This window comes from Amphiprion ocellaris, chromosome 21 (genome assembly GCF_022539595.1).
Source record: "Amphiprion ocellaris isolate individual 3 ecotype Okinawa chromosome 21, ASM2253959v1, whole genome shotgun sequence".
In the NCBI taxonomy this organism is placed as follows: Eukaryota; Metazoa; Chordata; class Actinopteri; family Pomacentridae; genus Amphiprion; species Amphiprion ocellaris.
Genome location: NC_072786.1, coordinates 26,185,401 through 26,210,213, shown reverse-complemented (window position 1 = coordinate 26,210,213; position 24,813 = coordinate 26,185,401). Strand labels below are relative to the sequence as shown.

The following is a 24,813-nucleotide window of genomic DNA, read 5'->3' as shown; positions in this document are numbered from 1 at the left end:
AAAATAAAATAAATAGAAAATACTAAATATTAAGACCAATACAAGCAACCAAATACCACTTAAAACATCTTGCAATCATAATAAGATCTGAGAATATAGATGTGAGAAATAATACTAGTGCTGGACAACCATTAAAATTTTGAATCGCGATTAATCACATTGTTTTGTGTAAAATTAAATAATGAATTTAAAAATAGTGTATTCCACACTTTTATTTTAAAAATACTGCTTTATGAACAAAAATGTCACCACATTTGGTTTGTAAACACTTTAAATAAAGAGCTTTTTAACAGCAGTATTTCCTTCACACAGCAGCAGTTCAAACATTTCTTGTAAATCTCAACCGAAACATTAATGTAATCAAATCAAACCAAAGCTAATTGCCACTGCAGGGCATTAACATTTTATCTGATTTGTTATATATAATAGAAAAACAAGTTGCCCTCAGAGTCCAGAGCCACAATCATAACATTATAACAGGAACCTTCCCAGCAACAGCAAGTTAACGTTTATACGTCTGTATTCTTACTTTTTTCTCTGAGCAGGTAGAAACATTTTTCTTTAATTAGGGAGCAGCAGAAACAGTGTGTTCAGTAGCAGCTGTTCCTGTTAGTGGTCGAACACAAAAAAGCCCACAGCTGGGACTGACTGTGTGTTTTTAGTATAATTTCCATTATTTCTCTGCATCCAGCTTCTCAAATGTAATAATTCTGTGTCTCAACCCTGTGGTGCGTTCCAGGTCAACCAGCCCAAGTTCAACCAGCGTCGCATCAGCAGCGCCAAGTTCCTGGGAGAACTCTACAACTACCGCATGGTGGAGTCGGCCGTCATCTTCCGCACCCTGTTCTCCTTCATCTCCTTCGGGGTGAACCAGGACGGCAGCCCCAGTCCTCTGGACCCTCCAGAACACCTGTTCCGGATCCGGATGGTCTGCACGCTGCTGGACACCTGCGGTCAGTACTTCGACCGAGGATCCAGCAAGAGGAAGCTGGACTGTTTCCTCATCTACTTCCAGGTACGTCTCCATCGTAAAGCTCACCTCTGCTGGTTTTAGCTTCGTGTTCTGGTTCTCTGCTGTGTGAAAATGTGAAAATCTACAACATGCTGCACTTTTAGCCAGTTTTCTCTACAAGTATGTCTCTCAAGTCGATTTAAACAGTTTCTTTAACCAACAGTCGGCCTTGTTAACAATCAATATGTTTATCCATATTTTGATAAAACCGCTTTTTTTCTCACCATTTTTCCTCTCATTTTTCGCTGAAATCTAAAGTCCTGCAGCTCCATGGAAACAGAACAACTACAAACGAGAGAGAGCTCTATTTAGTGCAGTATGACACAGTTAAAAAGACACAAACTATGAAAAAAAGTAAAAAGAAAAGTTTAATTTAATTGATTAATCACTGCATAAAAATGTTTTTATAATAGGGAATCCACATGTACAACATTTTGTCTCCCTATGTCTCTTTTTTCAAATTTTTTGCATCATTCTAGTCGTTTTAAGAGACAGTTTAGTCTCTTTGTGGTCATTTTGTGTCTCATTTTCATTGTTTTTTTTTGTCTATTTCTGTCATGTCTTTGGGATTATTTTGTTTCCCTTCTGTCCTCTTAAGATCTAAGCAGTTTCCTCGCATTATCTGTCTCGTTTTTAATCACTGTGATTCATTTTTCTCTGCAAATTAAAGTCCTGCAGCTCCATGGAAACAGAACAACTACGAAGGAGAGAGAATTGCTTGAATTATGATTTATCATTAACGTTTTGACACTTTCTCTTCAAGTAAAGGTGAAATAAATAGCAGTAACATTGTGTGTCTACAGCTTAATGTAAGCGGTTTATTTTAGGGGAATTTTCCAAAAAAAGAAAGATTTTGATCAAAAATCACATTTTAAAGCTCAGATTTGGTCAGTTTTCCAAATGAAAGTTACACGATGAGTTCAAGGACTATTGTAAAGTTGAAAATCTAATGATTCTTACTGTTTTACAGTTTCTGGCTGATAAAAGGTGTAATTTTGTGATTTTTGGTAACGCTTTTCACACGTGCTGGAGGCTTTTGTGGTAATAAATTAATAATTAATCATTAATGTCTCTAACTGCGACACTGTTTACATAACGGTGAAATAACTAAGTGATTTTTGGTTTATTTTCAAATCAGAATGAAGAGATTTTGATATAAAAAGCTCGATTTTAAGCTCAGATTTGATCAGTTTTCCAAATGGAAGTTAAAAATGATGAGTTCAAGGACTTTGGGAAAGTTGAAAAAAATCTAATGATTCTTACTGTTTTTACAGTTTCTGGCTGATAAAAGGTGTAATTTTGTGATTTTTGTTGATGCTTTTCAAACTAGCTGGAGGGTTTTGTGGTAATAAATTAATGATAAATCATTAATTTCTCTAACTGCGACACTGTTTAAGTAAAGGTGAAATAAATAAATGATTTTAGGTTAATTTTCAAATGAAAATGAAGAGGTTTTGATCAAAAATCATGATTGTAAGCTTAGATTTAGTCAATTTTCCCAATGAAAGTTACATTTGATGAGTTCAAGGCCATTCCGAAAGCTGAGAATTTCATGATTTTTACTGTTTTTACAGTTTGTGGCTGATAAATGGTTTAATTTTGTGATTTTTGGTGACACTTTTCAAACCTGCTGGAGGGTTTTGGGCTTCAGAGGGTTAAATGTCTTTAACATCTCTAATCTTAAGTTGCTTTCTGGAGAAATAAAGGTGGAAATAAATAACTAGAGGTGACGTTTTGTGTGTGCAGCGGTACATCTGGTGGAAGAAGAGCCTGGACGTGTGGACCAAAGACCACCCGTTCCCCATCGACATCGACTACATGATCAGCGACACTCTGGAGCTGCTGAGGCCGAAGATGAGGCTGAGCTGCTCGCTGGACGAAGCCACCAAACACGTGACCGACCTGGAGAGGGAGGTCCTCGTCAAGCTAGGTAGGACAGAAAACAGCAGCATTCATCCGTCCGTCCGTCCGACTGGTTCTGAAACACACTGCAGGAATTCTAGCTGCTGATTACAAAGGAATGACGTCTGCTGCAGTCGGAGTTTATTTTAGCTCCGCCACGCCAAACGTGTTTTCAGTGGCTGCGTTCCTTTTAAAAGTCGTCGTGAATCCGGTTTTTAAGCTTCATCGGCAGAAATCTGAACAATCTTTTACTGTTGTGATGAGAAGTTACTCAGTTGAGTCTTTATTTCTCTGCATCCAGCTTCTCAAATATGAAAATGTGCAAATTTCTTTTTTTTTTTTTTGTCTTTTTTACAACAAAACAAATCATTAGCAGGCGTCAACTCAATTAATTTGGTGCTTAACAGTGACTCAATAAACCACTGCAAGCCAAAAAAAACATACATATATAAATAACATTTAAAATAAGAAAGTAGGATGTAAACAAAGTAAAGAATATATACTGTGTTTTTAAATGGTAGAATTTCTGCAGATTTAAGCAAAATATGAGAGATTTAATGTTGAAATGTTCATAGAAGTCCAGGTAAATGTGTGTTAAAATGACATACTGAGGTTTATTATGGTCTGTAGTAAACATGAACCACCACAGTGAGGCGCTGTAGAGCTGGACAGAATCTAATTTTATATTTCTAAATCTGGAGGATGTTGTTTTCTCTGAATAAATGTCTGTAAATCTGATGCTGCAGAAGTTGCTTTAGAATTTGCACGTTTATATATTTTATTTAGTGTTAAAATAATCCATAAAACGCTGCAAACATGAGGCGCTAACCGCTAATTCTGCTTGATTTTAGTGCGAGCAAGCTGCCAGAATGTGAACTAAAATCTAGAATTTGTATTAAATGTCATTCACGTAACTTTAGTAGTAAATTATATTTGTGATTTCTGCATAAAAATGACATAAAATCAACATTAACTATGATTGAAGGTCTTCACCTCACTGTTGGATCTGATTGGAAACCTGTTGGAAACAATTAATTTAGAAAATCTGATGTAAAATGTGATTACCAGAGAGGACATTTGATCTGAAGCCTTAAATTATAAAAGAAAAAGGTCAAATCTCACTTTTAAAAGGTGCATTTCAGCCTAAATTCATTTATAAATGCACTCAATTTTGATTTATTGTGATATTTTTATTTGAAAAATGTTTTTTTCTGGCAGAAAATTACACAAACAAGCAATAAAACATTGGCAGGACGTTGTGTTAGAGAAGCAAATGATAAAAAATGTACAAACACAAAAGGTAGAAATGATTTTAGTGTTTAATTAGCATCTTTAATGCACATTCTTGTGTGTTTTATCACTCATTTGTTTCATTTCCAGACAGAATTAATAAAAACATTTGCTATGCATCAAAGTTGCTCATATCTATGGATAGTTTTGGTGCCTGCAGGTCTTGAATTCAGTTGAATTTAGTGTTAAATTTTCTTTTTTTTTTTACATTAAAACCTGTTATTTGTGAACATTTTTCACATTATATGGACAGAAAGTAAGAAAGTAAACAACATAAAGTGAACAAATCTGTATTTTTAGTGCTTGCGTTCCTTTTAAAAGTCTGTTTTTAGGCTTTACTGGCAGAAATCTTATCGATCTTTTATTATTTTTAGCATAGTTTAATCAATAAAGTCATTAAATCTCTGCATTCAGCTTCTCAAATGTAAGAATTTGCCGCTATTCTAGTTTTTTTTGTCTTTATTCAGACAAAACAAACCATTTCCAGGCGTCACCACAGCCTCTTTATGCTTGTTTAGGGCTTTTTTCAATTAATTTCTGACATTTTATCAACTAGTTTTCTTTTTGAATCTATCCTGAAACTAATTATGTGTTTTTTTTTCTCTTATTCTGACACAAACATTGGCTCAGTAGTGTTTCAAGCTTCTAGTTTTGGTGCCTGTAGGTCTTGATTTCAGTTGAATTTAGACATAATTTTTTCTTTTTTACATTAAAACTTGTTAGTTATGAACGTTTTTCACATTTTAAGGACATAAAGTAAGAAAGTACTCAACGTAAAGTCACAGGATAGTTAATAAATCACTGCAAGTTTACAGAATTTAGAGTAAAATATCCGAATAATTCTGCAAAACAAACACGCCTAGTGTTTGTTGGTGATTATCAGTATTAATAAAAAGGTCTGCAATAGTGAAGTTTACTTTAATTTGCTACTAACAATTATTATTTATTCATTACAGTCAACCATTTTCAGCTTTTTCTTCCCTGTTACTTCTGTTTTTTATATAATAATAATAATAATAATAATAATCATCATCTTTATTTATAAAGCATTTTTAAAAAAAAAAAAAATCCAAGTTACAAAAAGCTTTAAAAGCAGCAAAATTAAACTGAGAATTTGGTTTTAAAGGATAGATGAGTAAGAATTTAAACTGGGGCAGTTTTAGAAAAGGTTAAAGCACTTTTAAAAGAAATCAACAATTTAGAGGAAGTAAAACTCCAGTAAAATCAGAGCAAGTTGTCATTCCACACCTATAAACCACAAGTGGGTGTTTTAAGTGGGTGACGTTTGTGTTTTATATAGCTGGTAATAAATGTTGATTTATTAATATTCTTGCTAAATAATTGTAGGTTTTATTGTCCTCACTTCATTTTTTGACCCATATATTTGTAGAAAAGGTATAAATTTAAATTTACGAGGTCTTCAGAAACTTTAGATTGAATTTAACGAAGGAGAATCTGATTAAAAGCAGATTTTTTACTATCTGTGCGACTAGTTTACAGATAAAAACCTGAACCTGTCCTGAATACAGAAACCTGAGCTATGATCTGCTTAGTCTGGAATGTAAGAGAAAAAAAAGCCCAGCAGAGAGGAGGAAGGAGGAAGCGCTGAGCAGCAGGTGTATCTGGATCCACTCAGGAACTCCGGCTTTGTTCGCAGTTTCAAGGTGTTGACTTGGAATGTGCAGAGAAAAATGTGGAAGCTCCACCCTACGAGATGCTCGAGCTAAACGACACACGGCACCGGAAACATCCATAAATCTGCTTTAAAAGACGCTTCAGAGTCATCGTAAATCTTCAGCTTTAAAATAAACCAGTGACAGTTATCTGTATGTCCATGAAACACTGCAAACAGGAGATGCTAACGGCTAATTCTTCACTCAAAATGATATAATCACGCGACAAAAGATCGTTGGAGATTATGTTAGAGATGCTAATAATGAAAATGTACTTAAACAAACATATAAATAATTAAAGTTAACCATTAACATCTCTTATATCCATTTTTTTGTCACTTATTTATGACAGAATAAAAATACTGCTCATAATAAACTCTCTATAAATCAAAGTTTTACACATTTATTAATAATTTTGAGGCTAAACTGCAACTGGACGCCATAAATTCAGTTAAATTACGCTTTTAAAGGCTTTAGAATTTCTATGTTGCATGTTATTTTCTTAATTTCTTTTTTCATTGATTTTTTTTATTTATTCACATTTTTTATGTCATTACAGCATCAAGTAAGAAAAGAAAACAGAAGTGAAATCATGAGATGATCAAAAAATGAAGCCAAATTTACCTAATTTAGAATAAAATATCACACATGATGCATTTAATCATAGTTTATTGGCTCCCAGTTGTTTTTACAGCAATATTAGCTCTTCTAACATCTAAGTGTTTATCAGTATTGATCAAAGTAGAACAGTTTACGCTGCAGTTAAGCCCAAAATTATTCCAAAATTAGGCCAAATCTTGATTTAAAGTGAATTTTATTTTAATATACAGGTTTCTGATGCATGTAAATGACATAAACAGGTGACAAAAGATGGAAAAATGGAACAAAATAAACCATAGAAAGCTAGTTGCACAATTTATTTAGGAAACAAGATAGATCTGATTCTAAGAGAACGCTTTATCTGATCACTGACAAGACATCTGCAGCTCTTAAAATTACTTTAAAAAGGTAAAAAATTCAGTTTTACACAACAAAAGGCTTCGATTTTCTTTATTTCGCTTTTTATTTATGAACATTTTTCACCTTGTAAGGACACCAAATGGGAAATCAAACAAATCTGGGGTCATTAAATGATGAGAAAATCGAAGGAATTTATTTTTTTAAGATATATAGATGGATAAACGCTTTATTCATCTTCTTGGGACAAACATACATGTTACATTTAAGAAAAAAATCAATGCAAAATAACATGCAAATCATGCTGGTTGAAGAGATAGGGTGCAAGAATTGCTGTTTTCTTTACAATAAATGTGCAAAATTGTTGGCATTTACGATAAAAACTTGTCGTTTTGTGTTAAAATACATATTCTGGAGGAAAATGGTCGTTTCTACACTCGTTTTTTGGCGTCTTTGCAGAGTTTCCAGGTGAATCTGAGAACTTGTGAGTTGATTAATGAGGCAGGAGGAGGTCAAGAAGCAGAAAGATTAGCGGCCGCTCATTTAATCTTTAACAGCGCCGTTAAAGATTGTCAGATTTAGACGACGGCCATCAAATAAATGGTGTAAAGTGTAAATGTTCCTCCGACCGGTGTGCAGCTGCATTGTCTGGGTGTTTATGAGAGAGTTGATTGATGGAAGCCAAACACAGCCGCCATCTTTCATGCTTTAACCGCCACATTCGTCTGCAGCCGCCTCCTTTCATGTCAGATCTGTCCATACGAGGAGCGTTTGTTGGTTTTTAATCGATACGTACATGTTTGTTTTTGTGTTTCTGCGAAGGTCTGGCCATGGAGAAGGACGGCCGCTCCAGCGCCATGAGCGAAGGCGAGGTGCTGGACGAGGAAGACGACGACGACGATGAAGAGGGAGGCGCCGAGACCGAGGAGCAGTCAGGCAACGAGAGCGAAATGAACGAACAGGAAGAGGATGTGAGTCTTGTTTATTCATCGCTCACAAATAAAATGACTCTAAAATATAATAAATATTGTTTTATAGATGAATAAAAGAGTGAACCACCAAAATTCATTCATCAGGGATGCAGAAAATTCTTCTGTTTTTTATGTTTTTGTACATTTTTGTAGTCTTGGCCTTAACAATATAGTAATAATAATAATATTAATGATTTGATATATAATCTATAAGTATTATTTAAAAATTGATGTAACAAAATAATTAAAATATTAATTATATTAATTCAAAATATTTTAAAAAGAGCTTTTTAAAAAAGTCATTTAAAAATCATTTAAAAAATAGATAAAATAGATTAAAAATAAGTCAAAATTCCTTTAAGTAAATATAACTACAATAAACAGTGAAGTGATGAAAGATAAAACTGGACAAAAGAGTGAGTCAGAGGTCATTAAAGCAAATAAAATATTAATAAAAAATAATTTTAAAATAATTGTTTAAAAGGAATTAAAAAGTAATTTTACAAAAATAATAAAATAGACTGAAATGTAAGTCAGAGTTCATAAAAGTAAATAAAATAAAAATTGAGATAACAGTAACTGTTTTATCGCTTACAAATTAAGCTAAAATACAGTAGATGTTATATTATTTATGAATATGTTTGCTATGTTTTTATGTACATTTATGTAGAATCTTAGCATAATAATCATCATCAAGCTCTGATATGAAACCGAATAACTGCACAGCTTGAGAAATCGTGTTTGTTGTGTTCAGTAAAAGCAGATCAAGTATGAGGATTTTCCCAGAAATAATCAAAGTTACCTGCAGCTCTCGGTGTTTATCAGAGTTTATTAACAAGCTGTGGCTGATTTTTTATTTTAATCCCCGCAGGAAGGATCAGAGAACGAGGAAGAGGAGCGGGAGGAAGAGGACGAAGAAAACACCGACTATCTGACCGACTCCAATAAAGAAAATGAAACCGACGAGGAGAACAATGTGAGATTCAGACACAAATCTGTCTAACAAGGAACTGAAATCTCACTTTTTCTAGTGTTTTGAGCCTCCTTAGCTTCACTGTGGCAGCAAGTTCGATTAATTTAACTTTTTATTTAAGAAAAGACTCTTTTTCATGTATTTAAATATTCGTTTTTATTCTTCAGGAGGTAACAATCCGAGGCGGTGGATTAAAACACGTCGCCTGCGCTGAAGACGAGGACTTTATTCAGGCTCTGGATAAGATGATGCTGGAGAACCTGCAGGTAAAACTCACCTGTCGGCCGAAACAAGGTGTTCACCAACCTGTCAGCCTTCAAAATAAGAGCATCGCGACCCTTTAAACGATTTACCGCCGTTTGAAGCAAACAAACGTAGAGTATTTACGTGATTTGGAGAACACTTTTCATATAAATGAGATCCAGCACAAAGTGTTTTACAGGACAGAAGGAATAATAAAGCAATAAAAACATAATCTTATAAATGAAGGACTCAAAAAAGCACAGAAGAGGAAATATGATCATAAATAAACGTAGCGAGGAAGCACCAGAGGTAAGATCAGTCAAAACGCTTTACAGCAAATCAGACGGTAATTAACAGTAAAGTGATAAAACAAAGATAAAATAGATTAAAGAGCATGTCAGAGTTCATAAAGCAAATAAAAGTTAAACAATTTAAAATAAATAAAATAGACTGAAAAGTGGATCAGAATTCCGTAAAGCAAATAAAATATTCATAAAAAGAATTTACAAATAATTTTTATAAAGTAATTGAAAACCGTGATTAAAAAGTAATTGAAAAAATGTATGAAATAGATTAAAAAGTACGTCATAATTAATACAAGCAATAAATAATGAAAAAACTCAGGTGATCAAAGATAATTGAGTAAAGAGTGAGAGTTCATGAAAGCAAATAAAATATTTAAAAAATGATTTGAAAATGATTTTTAAATACTTTTTACATTTTATTAAAAACAGTAATTAAAATGTAATTTAAAAATTGATAAAATAGACTGAAAGTGAGTCAATATTCATAAAAGCAAATAAAATGATGACAAAAGTGATTAAAGATGAAACTGACTAAAGAGAGAGTCCGAGTTCACAAAAGAAAAGAAAATGCTCATAAAAATAATTAAAAACTAACATAAAAATATTTTTTTTAAAAAAACATATAAAATAGACTAAAAAGTAAGTAAAAATTCCTGAAAGCTGATAAAATAATAATAATAAAAGTGAAGTGATTGAAAATAAGAAAAAATTTGATGAAAGCAAATAAAATAATAAAAAGTGAAGCGATGAAATCAAATAGACTAAAGGGTCAGAGTTCATGAAAGTAAATAATATATTAATAAAAATAATTTTAAAAAGTAATTTTAGCAAACTAATTAAAAAGTAATTTAAAAAAAATGAGAAAATAGACTTAAAAGTAAGTCAAAATAATAAAATATAAAGTCAAATAAAGTCATAATAAAAAGTGAAGTGATTAAAGATAAAAAAAATTGACTACAGAGTGAGTCGGTCCATAATAGAAAAGAAAATATTAATAAAAATAATTAGAAAATAATTTACAGATATTTTTAAAAGATAATTTGAAAATAGTAATAAAAAACTGATAAGTCCAGAAAGTAAGTAAAAATTCCTGAAAGCAAATAAAATAATTAAAAGTGAACTGATTAAAGATAGAATAGACAAAAAAAATAATTTGATGAAAGCAAATAAAATAATAATATAAAGTGAAGTGATGAAAGATAAAAATAAAAAATATGGCTTAAATGTCCTTTTTCCGAACATCATTAAGTTGAGGTGGCTTCTGGAAATGATCTCTGTGTCTCTAAACCTCCAGTTTGGGATCAACAGAGCTAAAAAAATTTTTTTGCTAAAAAGATATAAAGACTGTGACTCCTGAAGCTTCGTTTTAGCTTTTAGCATGAAAACTACTGAAACTGTTGTTGCACTTTGGTGTGATATTTTTCTACTGAATAAACAAATGAACCCTCCAGCAAACAGGTTGACTCTTGTTCATACACTGCAAAAAATGCTCCTCTCAGAACAAGAAAAAAAAATGATTTCAAGGAACTTTTACCTTGAAATACGTGAAAAAATCTGCCAGTAGAACAAGTGAAAAATGGTTCGGTAAGATTTCTTGAAGTAAGATATGATATTTAGAATATTGAGATCTTAAAATTAGCTGGGAAAACTTATTTTAAGCTCTATTTTACCAGGATTGTCAAGCTTAGGTGTCTTAAAATAAGCCAGACATGCTTAAAAAAAAAAAAAGAAGAAGCAGTTTTTCACTGAAAAATAGATTTTTGCTTTCATGTAACCTCCTAATTTGAGATGTTTTAACCCTCCTGTTGTCCTCATTTATGGACACCAAAAAATATTGTTTCCTTTGTCTGAAAAAAATCCCAAAAATTCAGCAAAAAAATTCCCCAAATTTCTGAAAATTTGCAAAACCTTCAGGAAGAAAATTCCAATAATTCCTTAAAAGTTTTATTTTGAAAAAATCCCCCAAATTTGGCAAGAAAATTCCTAAAAATCCTAAAAATATCTAAAGTGATTCCATATATATCAGTAAAACTTCTAATATTTTCTTTAAGAACATTCACATAAAAATCAACCAAAATCCAGTGAAATTCACTGGATTTTGGTTGATTTTATGTGAATGTTCTTAAAGAAACATTTTTAACATTTCTTTTTCCACCAAAAAATGTTCAAAAATTTCTCCAAAATGTTGAAAATGTGGACATCAGAAGTTTTACTGTGAAAATATTTTTTTTTCTCTCCACATTTTCAAACTTTAAAACGGGTTAATTTGACCCACAGGATGACACAAGGGTTAAATTTATTTTGAGTTTTCTTGTAAAATTCAACTCAAAACAAGATAATTTCCAGATTGTTTGACTTAACAAGATATTTAAGATGCATTGTCTTAAAACAAGTCCCTCCATCTGCTGCTATGTCTCTTGTTAAGTGAATTTATCTAAAATCAAGTGGGATGAGACATTTTGACTAAAAATAAGATAAATAGACTTGGTAAGATTTGGAGTTTTTGCAGTGTGTCAGATTTAAAGGTGTTGATGTGTGTTGTGGTTCGTGCAGCAGCGTAGCGGCGAGGCGGTGAAGGTCCACCAGCTGGACGTGGCGATTCCTCTGCAGCTGAAGAGCCAGCTGAAGAAAGGCGGATCCGGACAGACCTGCATCGGGGACGGAGAGTCGGACATCTCAGACACCATGCAGTTCGTCATGTTGACCCGCAAAGGCAACAAGCAGCAGGTGAAGTGAAGCTACAGACAAAAAAAACCCACACGTTTACACACATGTAGAGGGAAAATACTGCACTCAGATATAGTTTAACTGTCCAGGACCAGAGTTACAGGTACGCTGTGTAAGTAATGTGGAGAAAAACTGAAGTAAGAGCTCATTAGTGAGGAGTTTGTGGAGAAGGAGAGCTTCGTTTTTCAGAGATTTGTGGTTAAATTTTCTTAGAAAGGACGTTTCTGCAGCACTGTGCTTCAAACTGAGGCTGCAGCTAATAATCCTGATTATTCAATGAGCTGTTTGGTCTCTAAAATGTCATAAAAGGGTTAGTGTGTTTGGAAACAGTCTGACATTCTACAACATCATTCAAACTTGATATAAGAACCTAAAATAACAGCGTAGATGTCTTAAATTATGAGCAATTAAAGATAACTTGAACTAGAATTACAGTAAGTCGGAATTAAAGTGTCGATAACTAACGCTGCAACTACAACTCGTCTAAATGTAGCTGCAGAAATCTAATAAGAAACACGAGCTGACCTTCTTTATATAGAATAGAAATACTTTGTTCATCCAAAAGGGTAAATTCAGTGTTTTCCAGCTACTGAATATTAAAATTATACATTTTCTTTGATCCTCGGACATGTAATCAAATCCCATAACTACACATTATGATAGATTATCAGGAACCAGGTTGTTCTTTTAAATACTTTCATCAGTTTTTTGGGATCCACTACCTCTTGAACCAACAGAAAACACACTTCAGGGTTGTGATCTTGGTCAGTGTTTAACTGCGGTTCTTCAGGAGTGTTGGAGGTTGTGGATATAAAGTTTTATATTTTTCTGTAGTCTTTCTAGATTCTCTCTGCTTGTGTTTTGCTGCATAAATGAACCCGTTTTTCACCCAGATGTTGTTGTTTGATGACAGAAGTATTTAGTTTATTAAAGCTGTATAGAAACTGTTAGAATCCTGAACAGAGCGGTGATGTTCGATGTAGAGAAACACACTCGACTCTGTGACTGAAACCAGGAATAATGTTGACTCTGGATGCGTGTCGGACTTGTACTGGGTCTTTGTGGCGACGGTTTCATTGTCGACGACGTTTCTGCATGAAGTTAAAACTCAGCTTTAAACTGAGGCTGCAACAAATGATTATTAGCTTGAATAATCGATTAGTTATCGGGTTTATAAAATGTCAGAAAGTGGTGAAAAATGTCAGTTACTGTTTAACAAAACCCAAGATGACGTCCTGAAAGGTCTTGTTTCGTCCAAAACCCAAAGATATTTAAGTTTTTGTCACAGAGAAGGAAATAAATCAGAAAATATTCACACTTAGGGACACTGTAAGTATCTGGCAGCAAATAAACAACAGGAAATATATTTTAAAAAATAAATTTAAAATACTGTAATTTTCCAAAACTGTAAAAAAAAAAAAAAAAAAAAAAAAAAAAAAACCACACACACAAAAAAAAACAAATGTCTGTGAAATATTCTATTCTTTAGCTGATATGAATACAGTAAAACAGTAATTTTATTGTCATACATTGTTAAAAGACACTATTTGCCAAACTAAGTGTTTTTTAAATATGGTTAATGCTTCAAGTTTATTTCAGTTTTTTTTGTGTATTTTGTTTGTTTTTCACAGTAGGCATGTAGATTACCTTTTTTAAACTAAAACAAAATCTGTAAAATAGCAATTAAAAAGTAATTTCTCATTTTTCAATCCTTAACATACATGATTTTTATTCCAAAAACATAAAAAATATTTTTGCTGATTTTATTACAACAAAAAAAATAAATTTTATGGTAAAATGAAAAGAATGAATTACTATCTTTTATTGTCACAGAGGGAAAAAAACATTTAAGAGCACTGTAAAATAAAAAAAAATTCCTTTTAAAATGTCCAAAAGCAAAAAAATATGTTAAGAAAATGGGAAAACAGTAAACTAAAATAAAATAATTGAAAATGTCTGTAAAATAATGTTATTTTTATTGAATTTAAAGGCAGTAAAACAGTAATATTATGGTCACAGATCGTGAAAGAGTTCAGGTCTGTTTTCAGAAGTAAAATTATATTAATTTTCAATCTTTTAATGTGATTTTACAACATATGTATTTTTTCATGTGTAAAAAAAATAAAATGAAAAAATACCCATTTTCACTCCTTAATATACATAATCCTTTCTTTAAAAACAAAGGTGAATATCAGTAAAATAATTATTAATTATACTTTTTTCCAGAACTAAATACAGTTTAAAAATTTTTACATTTATTAGTCAAATGTTGTAAAAGAATGAATACAGATTTTTTTATGTATATTTAATCGCCTTTTTTATACAGCTAAAACCTGAATCATTTTTTTTCTGTGTATTCACAAAATACCATCTGCAATTGTTTTTTTGAATTACAAATTAGTCCAGTCCATATTTTAAATAATTTTTCTTTCAAATAATGTTAAATTTCTAAAAATACTTATGTGGATTTAATCATCAGTTTTCTTCTTGCAGCTAACATCTAAATAAAAAGCATTTTTTCTTTGTATATAGTAAATACTATCTATAATTAAATTTTTTTTTAAAAAAACTGGACAAATTTACCATTTTCAGTCCATATTATGCATAGTTTTTCTTTCAAATAATGTTAAATGTCTGTTTTAAAAATCCAATGTTTTTTCTCATGATTTAAATACAGTTAGAAATAGTGTAATTTAATAGTCAAATGTTGTAAAATAATAAGTGTAAAAGCACAGCTTTTTTTATGCGATTTAGTTGTTATTTAGTCTTTTTTTTTTTACAACTAACATCTAAGTAAAAGTTTTTTGTTTGTACTTACTAAATACTATTTGTAATTCTAAAAAAATAACCTTGAAAAATGTATCATTTTTCAATCCATATTATACAGAATTTTTCTTTTGAATGTTAAACATTTGTAAAAAACAAACACAATTATACTTTTTGCTGATTTATTTCTGTATAATACTAATAAATTGTTTTAAAAATTACAGTTTTTTATTAATATTATTATTTATCATTGGAGGTGGAATTCGAGAATTTAGAGTGAGTTGTTTTATTTTGTTTTTTTTTTTTGTCAAAGAAAATAGCTCACACAGATTAATAAATAACCAAAAAGGTAGCCTAGAAATAATTAACAGTTTTAACTCTACTCATTACATGTATTTATTAATAAACACTGTTTTATAGGTCTTTTAAAATGTGGCTTGGTTTCATATAATTGAGCTTCCCAGGTTAAATATTTAACACAATTGTTTTTGTTGAAGTAAAATGACAGTAAACATCTTACACCTTAAACACTATAAATTACAAGAAGAGGAAACAGGTTTAGAAGAAGACGGGTCTATTTGAGGATCTTTCTGGTACGTCTGGGGTTAAACCCTGTGAACTGCAGCTGGAGGGTCGAGTATATAAAGAGGCTGGTGTGTGTGGAGCTGCTGGAATGTGGTTTGAGGCCGAGCTGGTCGTCGTTCTGTTGGGTGTGTCCGACTTTCTGCAGCTTTAATGGAGCGCTCAGTCCACACGGCTGCTGCACAGAAAACACGGTCGGAAGCACAGAGCGCTCCTTGTTGCAGATGGGAAACGACATTTTTCACTCCGTAAACACTCGCAGGTCGCTGAAGACAAGCTTCCTGTGTGTTTGTGAGTTTGCTGCTGTTGGGGTTGAACCGAAACCTCCGAGCGTGAAAACATAAAGCAGAATATTTATGTTTTTATGATTTATTTTTCCATGAAAGATCAATTAGTGCAAGATGACAAATGTCTTGTTTCATCAACAACCCAAGAATATTCAGTGTAGTGTCATAGAGAAGGAAAGAAAACAGAAAATATCCATATTTAAGAAGCTGGAATCAGAGAATTTAGACTTTTTTATTAACTACTCAAAACAATTAATTGATTAAATGCAACTCACATTTCTCTGAGTTAAATGTCTTATTTTGTCCAAGCAACTGCTAAACGTCCAAAGACAACAAACTCACAGTTTAGCATGAAAACTTAAGCAGTATATGTGTGTGTGTGTGTGTGTGTGTGTGTGTGTGTGTGTGTGTGTGTGTGTGTGTGTGTGTGTGTGTGTGTGTGTGTGTGTATATGTATTTATATATAGAGAGAGAGTAGTTTTTCGGCTTTAACACATGAAGGAGGTTTTAACACTGTAGGGATTAACTCATAGGTTTATTTTATGCATTTATTTATATTTTCATGATATTGATTATATATTTATACATTTTCCATGGGCTATACTGATTATAGGTAATCAAAAAAGATCACTACAATATTTGGAACTAATAAAGACATTAAATGTTAAATATTAACAGCTTGTGATAGCAGGATACACATCATTTATAACTTGTCATTAGTAATAATTACTATAACTGAATGTGTCAGATGATGTCACCGATCGATCAATTGATTGAGATCGATCAGTTTGTTTCCTGCTTTTTCTGTTTTCTCTATCTTCTACTGCTCTGTCACTTTTTTGCCCGCTAAGATCCAGATCTTAAAGCTTTATTAGTTGTTATTTTCTTCTGTTTCAGGCTAATCTGTGGCTACTTGCTAACTTAGCCGTTAGCCATTAGCATTAGCGACTGTGAAAGCAGGAATATTAAATGTCTGATAGAAAACCCATCATTCATGACTTGGTTATGTCATTAATAATGATTACTATAACTGAATGTGTCAGATGATGTCACCGATCGATCAGTTGATTGAGATCGATCAGTTTTTCTCAGTTTTTTCTCTGTTTTCTTAATCTTTCATTTTTCTATCACTTTATGTCCACTAAGATACAGATCTTAAAGCTTTATTAGTCATTATTTTCCACTGTTTCAGGCTAATCTGTGGCTGCTTGGTAACTTAGCCGTTAGCATTAGCGACTGTCAAAGCAGCTGAAGTTTGTGCTTCTTGTTCAGTTTTTGCAAGTTGTTTCTCTGCTAGACATTTACAAGGGGTTGTTAATCTGACTTTGGACAGATTTTACGGTGTTCCAGATAGCACAGCAAACCTCCCAATGATAGCATTAGCCTAGCGACAACAGCAAAACGAGTTACACCTTCAGGGTGACAGGGAAACCGTGCATGCTTGTGTAAGATTGTGGTGTTTCTACAGCATCACCTGCTAAAACGCTTCACGCTACTGATTTTATGTCACCGTAAACCAAACAAACAAGACATTTTAGGTTGTTACCTTGGAGTCCAAAACCTGCAATTTTTTCATTTTTTTTAATTGAAAAAATGCTTAACAATCTTAACAATCAATTAAGAATGAAAATAATCATTAGAATTTTTTTTTTAAAGAGCATGTAATGAGACAGAGTTGTGTTTCAAGGAACAGTTCAAAGTTTTTGAAAGTCTTTCCTTTACTTTCTTGAGGTTAAAGATGGATATGTGAAGCTTTAGCCATTTAGCTTAGCATAGAAACAGCAAACATGCCTCTTTCCAATAAGTCTCACATTAAAATACAGCAGCCGACATAAACAAAATTCAGGACTGAGCCTTTACCCATCAGCTTTAAAACCCAAATCAGTTGAACCGCTCATCTACTGCTGCTGCTCGATGTTTAACTTGAATATTTGTGTTTCCGGTCACCAGTATAAGATCCTGAACGTTCCGCTGTCGTCCCACCTGGCGGCAAATCACTTCAACCAGCAACAGGCCGAGCAGGAGGAACGAATGAGGATGAAGAAACTGACTCTGGACATCAATGAGAGGCAGGAACAGGAGGACTACCAGGGTAGGATACTGCTTCTGTGGGCTTTAATGCAAGAAACTTAGCATTTTTCACCACAGGGAAGACGCAAATGAAGAAATGTAGTGTTTCATTCCATAAATATATGCAGAGTTTGCACTAAAACAGCTGTTTGTTGTCGTTTTTTTGGACATTATTTTGCATTTGTTGTCAAAAAAACGTAAGATTCCCTTGTTTTTCTTGCTTTTTAAGTCTACTATAGTTAATATCATGTTTTAGTGAGAAATAAGTCATCAGGGATTCCAACTATACATTATTTTCATTGTCGATTTAATCTGTTGATTATTTTTTTGATTCACTAACTAGTTGTTTGGTCTATAAAATATCAGAAAGTGATGAAAAATGTCGATCTGTGTTTCCTAAAGCCAAGTATGACGTCCTAAAATGTCTTCTTTTACTCACAACCCAAATATATGTCTTACTGTCATTAGGGAGGAAAGAAATCAGAAAATATCCACATTTAAGATGCTGTATTTGAAGAATTAAGACTTGTGTATTCTTTAAAAACGTACTCAAACCAATTTTTTGCTTTGTCCAAACAACTGCCCAACATCCAAAGATATCAATTTCACATAGAACTGAGAAGAGATGGCAAACTCTCACATTTGAAGAACCAAAACCATAAAAAATTTGGCGTTCTTGGTCGAAAAGTGGCTCTAAAACAGTTGCAATTGATTATTGACTGAAAAATGACAGGTCTCCCGATTGATTCCAGCCTCTCAAATGTGAGAACTTGCTGTTTTTTTTCCGTTTTATATTGTTGTAAACCAAGGAAGTTGGAAGTTGTGATGCATATTTTTTTTTAGTTTTTTCTTTTAAAAATGCACTCAAACAATCGAAATAGCTGGGATTAGACAACTGATCGGTCAGTATCTGTAGTGTAATTGATTGAACCATGTCTATTTTACAGAGATGATGCAGTCTCTGGCTCAGCGTCCGGCTCCGGCCAACACCAACCGGGAGCGCCGGCCTCGATACCAGCATCCGAAAGGAGCTCCCAACGCCGACCTCATCTTCAAGACCGGAGGAAGGTGAGTCTAGACCACCGATGACTTAGAAAAGCAGCAGAAAATACGATGGATTCAGGTTTATTATTATTGTTATCTCATCCTGCACCGATGTGTCTTTGAACAGAGTGAAAAGGGAAAGACTTGAAAAGCAGGAGAAGCAAAGCAGACAAGAGAGGCAGGACAGGAAAGTCAAGCAGGAGAGAAACCAAAGCTTTGGCTTACTAGAGCTAGGACAGCAAGAAAGAGACTAGTGAGAGAGGCCACCAAGACTCCTATGACTCCTCTGAAGAAGTATTCACCACCATGCTTCATGTCATGATGCTGCCCCCACCATGCTCCACAGTGGGGCTGGTGTGTTTATGGTAATAAACATCAAGTCTGATGAACAAAAAGCTCCATTCTGGTCTCCTCAGACTAAAGAACTTTCTTCCAGGTGACTTCAAAGTGTCCACATGTCTTCTGGTGAACTCTAGTCCAGATTTAGTTTGAGCTTTTTCCAACAGAGTCTTTCTTTTTGTCAGGGTCAGACTTTAACCTTAATAATATGGACAATATGGATGTAGATGAAGGAAGTGGGGCAGTTTAGATCAGCGGTCCCCAAGCACAGAAAGAATAAAAATTGTTTGTTTTTCATTTTGTTGCAGAGTCTTCAGGGTGTCTAGTTTTGAAAAATGACTCAATCGTCTTCCAGTCATTTCTATCTGTGACAGGCCGTTCAAAGAAGCTGTCAATTTAACTTCTGCCAAAATTAATAAAGAACAAACGTGTAACTCAATGCTAAAACGGAAGAAAAATGAAAAACATTCTGCAATAAAAACTAATTTTATTCTTTTAGGTTTTTTAGCTTCAAAAAAAGATTATTATTATGTGTGTGATGATCGGTCTGTAGAAAACTGTCTTGCTGGAAACCGGCCTGTGGTGCAAAACAGTTGGAGGCCACTGATCTAGATGGAAAACCTTGTAAATGTTCATGTTTGAAGGGTAATTCTGAAGTGTCTCTATGGATCAGTTAGTTGTAGATATTCAAGGAAGTGAGAAGTCGCACCAAACAATGGGCTTCCTACAGTTTCCTAGAAAACCTCATTTTTACATGAAGCATGCTCGTTTTTTAGTCTTTGCAAAGGTAAACACAGAAACGGGGTCAGGCTTTATCTTCATCCAGGTTGGTTTTCTACAGTAAATGTCCTCTCTGTCCTCCAGGAGACGCTGATCGGAGTCTGGCTTCGGGCTGAGCGAGCAAGAGAACGAACGAACGAGCAAAAGAGAGAGAGAGAACGAGAGACGGGGAAAAAAAAACACGAGAAGATCGGAGATGGGACAACCGGTCGAATAAACGTGGACCGAGTCCTCCAGACGCCCGCTGACGCCGGACCGGAACCGACCCCTGACCTGAACACTCACCTGAGCCCGAGGAGGGGAGGCGGCACCGGGAGCCGGGGTCGGAGGTCAGGGCTCACACATGGCTCTCTTTCTTTTTTGTCTGTTGCCTGAGATGACAAAAGAAAAAAACGACGACTGTCTGGACGAGAACTGCAAACATGGGACCGACCGGCAGACTGACGGTGAGGCGGACCGGAGGAGGAGGGACGGACGGATTCTCAACCCGCCGTCATGAAACGTGGAGGGAAAACTTTAGGGGTTAAAAACCTGCGAGTGCACAACATTTACACAAGACTAGCGAAGGGTTTTTGTTTTGTTTTCTGTTTCATTTTGGACTAAAGGTAAAACCGGGAACACGTCTCGGTCTGAGAGGCGGCACTGGAGCTGGATGGACTGTTGGCTCGGAGACGCAGAGGAAGACTTGATGTTTTGTTCAAGAAATTAATGGACGGATTGATCCAAGAAGTGGCTGATGGGGTGCAAGTCTTGTTCTAGAGGCCTTGTTGATTTACAACTGGTCATTTCTAACAGCTCAAACAGAGATATTCCAATTTCTTGTCAGTCTAAACCCCCAAAATAGTCACTTTTCTGTCATAAATGATGAAGAAAAGCAGTCCTACATTACATTTTTTTGATACTTTTGCTTTAAATTTTTTTTTACTAAAATCAGCAATCAAATCTGTTTCCATGAGTCTTTCTTTCTGGCTCATATATAAAATGCAATCATTTCGGTGTTTTCAGACTTGCTAACAGGTTTAGAGGGTTAAATAACAACTCAAAGATAATCAGTTTTGTGTTCAATTTGTTTCTGCTTCTGCCAAGCAGCTAAAAATTGTGCTCAAGGCTAATAAATATGACATGAAGTGTGATTTCTACACATATATTCTTGTACAGATTAAACAGGCAGAGCTATGCTAGCAGGTTCCCTCTGTTTCCATTCTTTATGCTAAGCTAAGCTAACCAGCTACTGGTTTTAGCTTCATATTAACCCTGCAGTTTCCACCTGTTTTCAGTCTTTATGCTAAGCTAAGCTAACCAGCTGCTGGTTTTATACTAACCTGCGGTTTCCCTCTGTTTCCAGTCTCTATGCTAAGCTAGGCTAAGCAGCTACTGGTTTTAGCTTCATATTACCCCTGCAGTTTCCTCCTGTTTCCAGTATTTATGTTTTGCTAAGCTATCCAGCTGCTGATTTTAGCTTCATATTAACCCTGAGGTTTCCCTCTATTTCTAGCCTTGATGCTATGCTAAGCTAACGACTACTGGTTTTAGCTTCATATTAACCCTGCATTTTCTCTCTGTTTCCAGTCTCTGTGCTAAGCTAGGCTAACCAGCTACGGGTTTTAGCTTCAGATTAACCCTGCAGTTTCCCTATTTTCAGTCTCTATGCTAAGCTAAGCTAACCAGCTTGTGGTTTTAGCTTCAGATTAACCCTGCAGTTTCTCTCTGTTTCCAGTCTTTATGCTAAGCTAAGCTAAGCTAAGCAGCTACTGGTTTTAGCTTCATATTAACCCTGCAGTTTTCCCTCAGGTTCCAGTCTTTATGCTAAGCTAAGCTAACCGGCTGCTACTCATATTTAGCCTACAGACATCTCTGGGTAAAGTAAACGACCTCACCACCTGAACCAGCTTTAAATCAACAGAACGAGACTTTCACTCCGTCACATACTTTTAACTAGGAATCGACACCTGAGTGTACATATTCAGCGTTTTCTTTCCGACTTCTATCCAGCTACAAACAGCATTTTTAACCATTTAAATTTTGTGTAGTGTAACATGATAAGAGCTTTCTTTTCTTTGAATAACTGTGTGCCTCCTCAGCGACGACTGTGTTATTTTAAATTCATTTTACCTGTCAGGCCTCTAGACGGATCAATATTCTGTAATTCTTTCTGCTGCATGGAGCCTTTTCGTGCACTTTGTCACTCTGCTGTAGTAAGAAGCTCGACTTTAGTGTTTAGATTCACAAGCTATTGTTCTTTTACTGCAAGCGAAAAGACAGAAAACAACAACAACAAGCGGCCTGCTGACGCTTTGTGTCTGACAAAGAAAATCCACCACAATAAAAGTACGGAGGTCTGGATGAAGTCGGTCGTGTGTTTGTGGCATGTGGGTGCGCCTGTTTGTTGAGGTCTAATTACAAGGCAGAGAGCTTAAGTATTTCCTCGTTTCCTCTCCGAGCTCTCGTCTAAACACTGCATGTCACTCAGATTAACCTGTTATAGTGGGGGGGCTTCACTCTGCTGCATTTGAAGACCCCATTTAAGTTCATATTTGTGTCCATTTATGCTAAAAATCTGATTTCAATGTGCTTTATTTGAAAGGTTCTGCAGATTTAAGGCAAATAATTAACTTCAGCAGCCTCAATTATTTGCATTAAACAGGATTCTTCTCTCTTAAAGTTGTAGAATTCAAAGTTTTAACATTTCATGACATTTTAATATACGGAGTTATTCCAGCTGAAATTACCACATTTATAGAACAGTTTCTGCAAACGCTGACTCGTATGCAGCTTTAAAACTTGATTTTGTTTACATGAATCCTCATCGTCTTAGTGTTTTATGTCAAAATATGAACATTTATAAAGATATCTGCCAATTTTTTGAAGTTTTAAATGCTTTCCAGGACAAATATTTCTTTAAAAATTGCACATCAACCCACTTTTCAACACAAGGTTCAGAAAACATCACTAGTTGGTTTCTGTATTTTACATTTTTTGTTAATTTTCGCTCAAACATTGAACTCTTCATGACTTTCTTTGTCCTATTTTAACTCAAAAATTGTGCGTCCAATCGTCTAATATTGCAGATTCTGAACCAATGACATGAGGAGAAATAACAGAAAATCTCAGACTTTTATTTTGAAAAATCCCTGAGATATTGTTAAAACATTCTCAAATTTCAATGTGCAAAAAAACAAACAGGTGGACAGGCAATTTTTTCATTATTATTGTCTCAAAAAGTAGTTAATATATCAAACTAAAATTACACAGATAGCATTTTAAATGTCCATAGTTTATGATGAAATAGTTTCAAGCAACTCAGAGATGGTCAAGTAGAAGGAATCTGAAAAAATCCAACAGAAAACTAAAATGCAGCTTTGTGATTAGAGCCATTTCCATTTTATTATTATTTTAAAGTAAATATTTAAATGTTTGTTTAATTAAAATGAGAATTGTTATTTTTTAAGTGAAGAAAATGGGGATGCAGATGAAGGAACTGTGGCAGTCTAGATGGAAAACCCTCCAAAGGCTCATGTTTAAAGGGTAATTCTGGTTTATTTAAACTTGTTTGTCACATTAATGAGGCTGATGTGTCTCTATGGATCAGGTAAACTTTCTGCCTCTAATATCTCTAGATATTCAAGGAAATGAGCTTCCTGTCGCTTTCTAGAAACCTGATTTTTACACAGAGCTTTTTTTTTTTTTTTTTTAGTCTTTCCAAAAGTAAACACAGAATCTCTGCTCCAGATGAAGTGAAATATTAGCCAAAGCACTGATGTATTACTGAGATTCACTACAGGTTTTATTGTCACAGATTCCAGAATTTAACTGCAAAGATAGAAACTCAAGGATAATTCTAAATTTTCGAGACGTGGAAGCAGCTTCAAAATAAAAGATCTTTTAATACGGGGACTAACACAGTATAACAAGCATATTATTTTTGTTTTCAGTCTTTAAAAACAGCAGTGTGATCGTGGAAGAAGCCAGAAAACACGTAAAGAATAACGTCTGCACTGCAAAAACTCAATATCTTACCAAGTCTATTTATCTTATTTTTAGTCCAAATGTCTCATTCTACTTGATTTTAGATAAATTCTCTTAACAAGAGACATTTCAGCAGATGGAGGGACTTGTTTTAAGACAATGCATCTTAAATATCTTGTTAAGTCAAACAATCTGGAAATTATCTTGTTTTGAGTTGAATTTTAAAGAAAACTCAAAATAAGTTTAACCCACATGTCGTCCTGCAGGTCAAATTGACCCGTTTTAAAGTTTGAAAATGTGGAAAAAAATATATTTTCACAGTAAAACTTCTGATGTCCACATTTTCAACATTTTTGGGAAATCTTTAAACATTTTTTGGTGGAAAAAAAAATGTTAAAAATGTTTCTTAAGAACATTCACAGAAAAATTAACCAAAATCCAGCGAATTTCACTGGATTTTGGTTGATTTTTATGTGAATGTTCTTAAAGAAAATATTAGAAGTTTTACTGATATATATGGAATCACTTTAGATATTTTTAGGATTTTTTTTGAAGATTTTTACTCATTTTTTGAAAATATTTACAAATATTTTCTTGCCAAATTTGGGGAATTTTTTTAAATAACACTTTTCAGGGAAACTTTTAAGGAATTATTGGAATTTTCTTCCTGAAGGTTTTGCAAATTTTCAGAAATTTGGGGAATTTTTTTGCAGAATTTTTTGGATTTTTTTTTCAGACAAAGAAACAATATTTTTGGTGCCTGTAAATGAAGACAGCAGGAGGGTTAATATGTCTCAAATTAGGAGGTTACATGAAAGCAAAAATCTATTGTTGAGTGAAAAACTTTTTTTTTTTTTTTTTTTTTTTTTTTTTAGCATGTCTGGATTTTTTAAAGACACCTAAGCTTGACAATCCTGGTCAAATAG

At 33.8% G+C, this 24,813-nt stretch overlaps 1 protein-coding gene across 2 annotated transcripts in view; it reads left to right on the top strand.

Annotated features, from left to right (window-relative positions):
* Window positions 1-22,262, top strand: part of upf2 (UPF2 regulator of nonsense mediated mRNA decay) — a 36,058-nt gene extending 13,796 nt beyond the window's left edge. Inside the window, exons 13-21 of one of the 2 annotated variants that reach the window (XM_023294933.3) lie at window positions 740-1,015; window positions 2,759-2,942; window positions 7,657-7,805; window positions 8,677-8,781; window positions 8,946-9,044; window positions 11,880-12,053; window positions 17,639-17,780; window positions 18,706-18,826; window positions 20,009-22,262. In XM_023294933.3, coding sequence (XP_023150701.2) covers window positions 740-1,015; window positions 2,759-2,942; window positions 7,657-7,805; window positions 8,677-8,781; window positions 8,946-9,044; window positions 11,880-12,053; window positions 17,639-17,780; window positions 18,706-18,826; window positions 20,009-20,015 — 1,257 coding nt within the window. In that variant the 3' untranslated portion in view covers window positions 20,016-22,262. Of the gene's footprint in view, window positions 1-739; window positions 1,016-2,758; window positions 2,943-7,656; window positions 7,806-8,676; window positions 8,782-8,945; window positions 9,045-11,879; window positions 12,054-17,638; window positions 17,781-18,705; window positions 18,827-20,005 lie in introns of both variants that reach the window. The other variant, XM_023294932.3, reaches the window with a different exon arrangement.
* The last annotated feature ends 2,551 nt before the right edge of the window (window positions 22,263-24,813 follow it).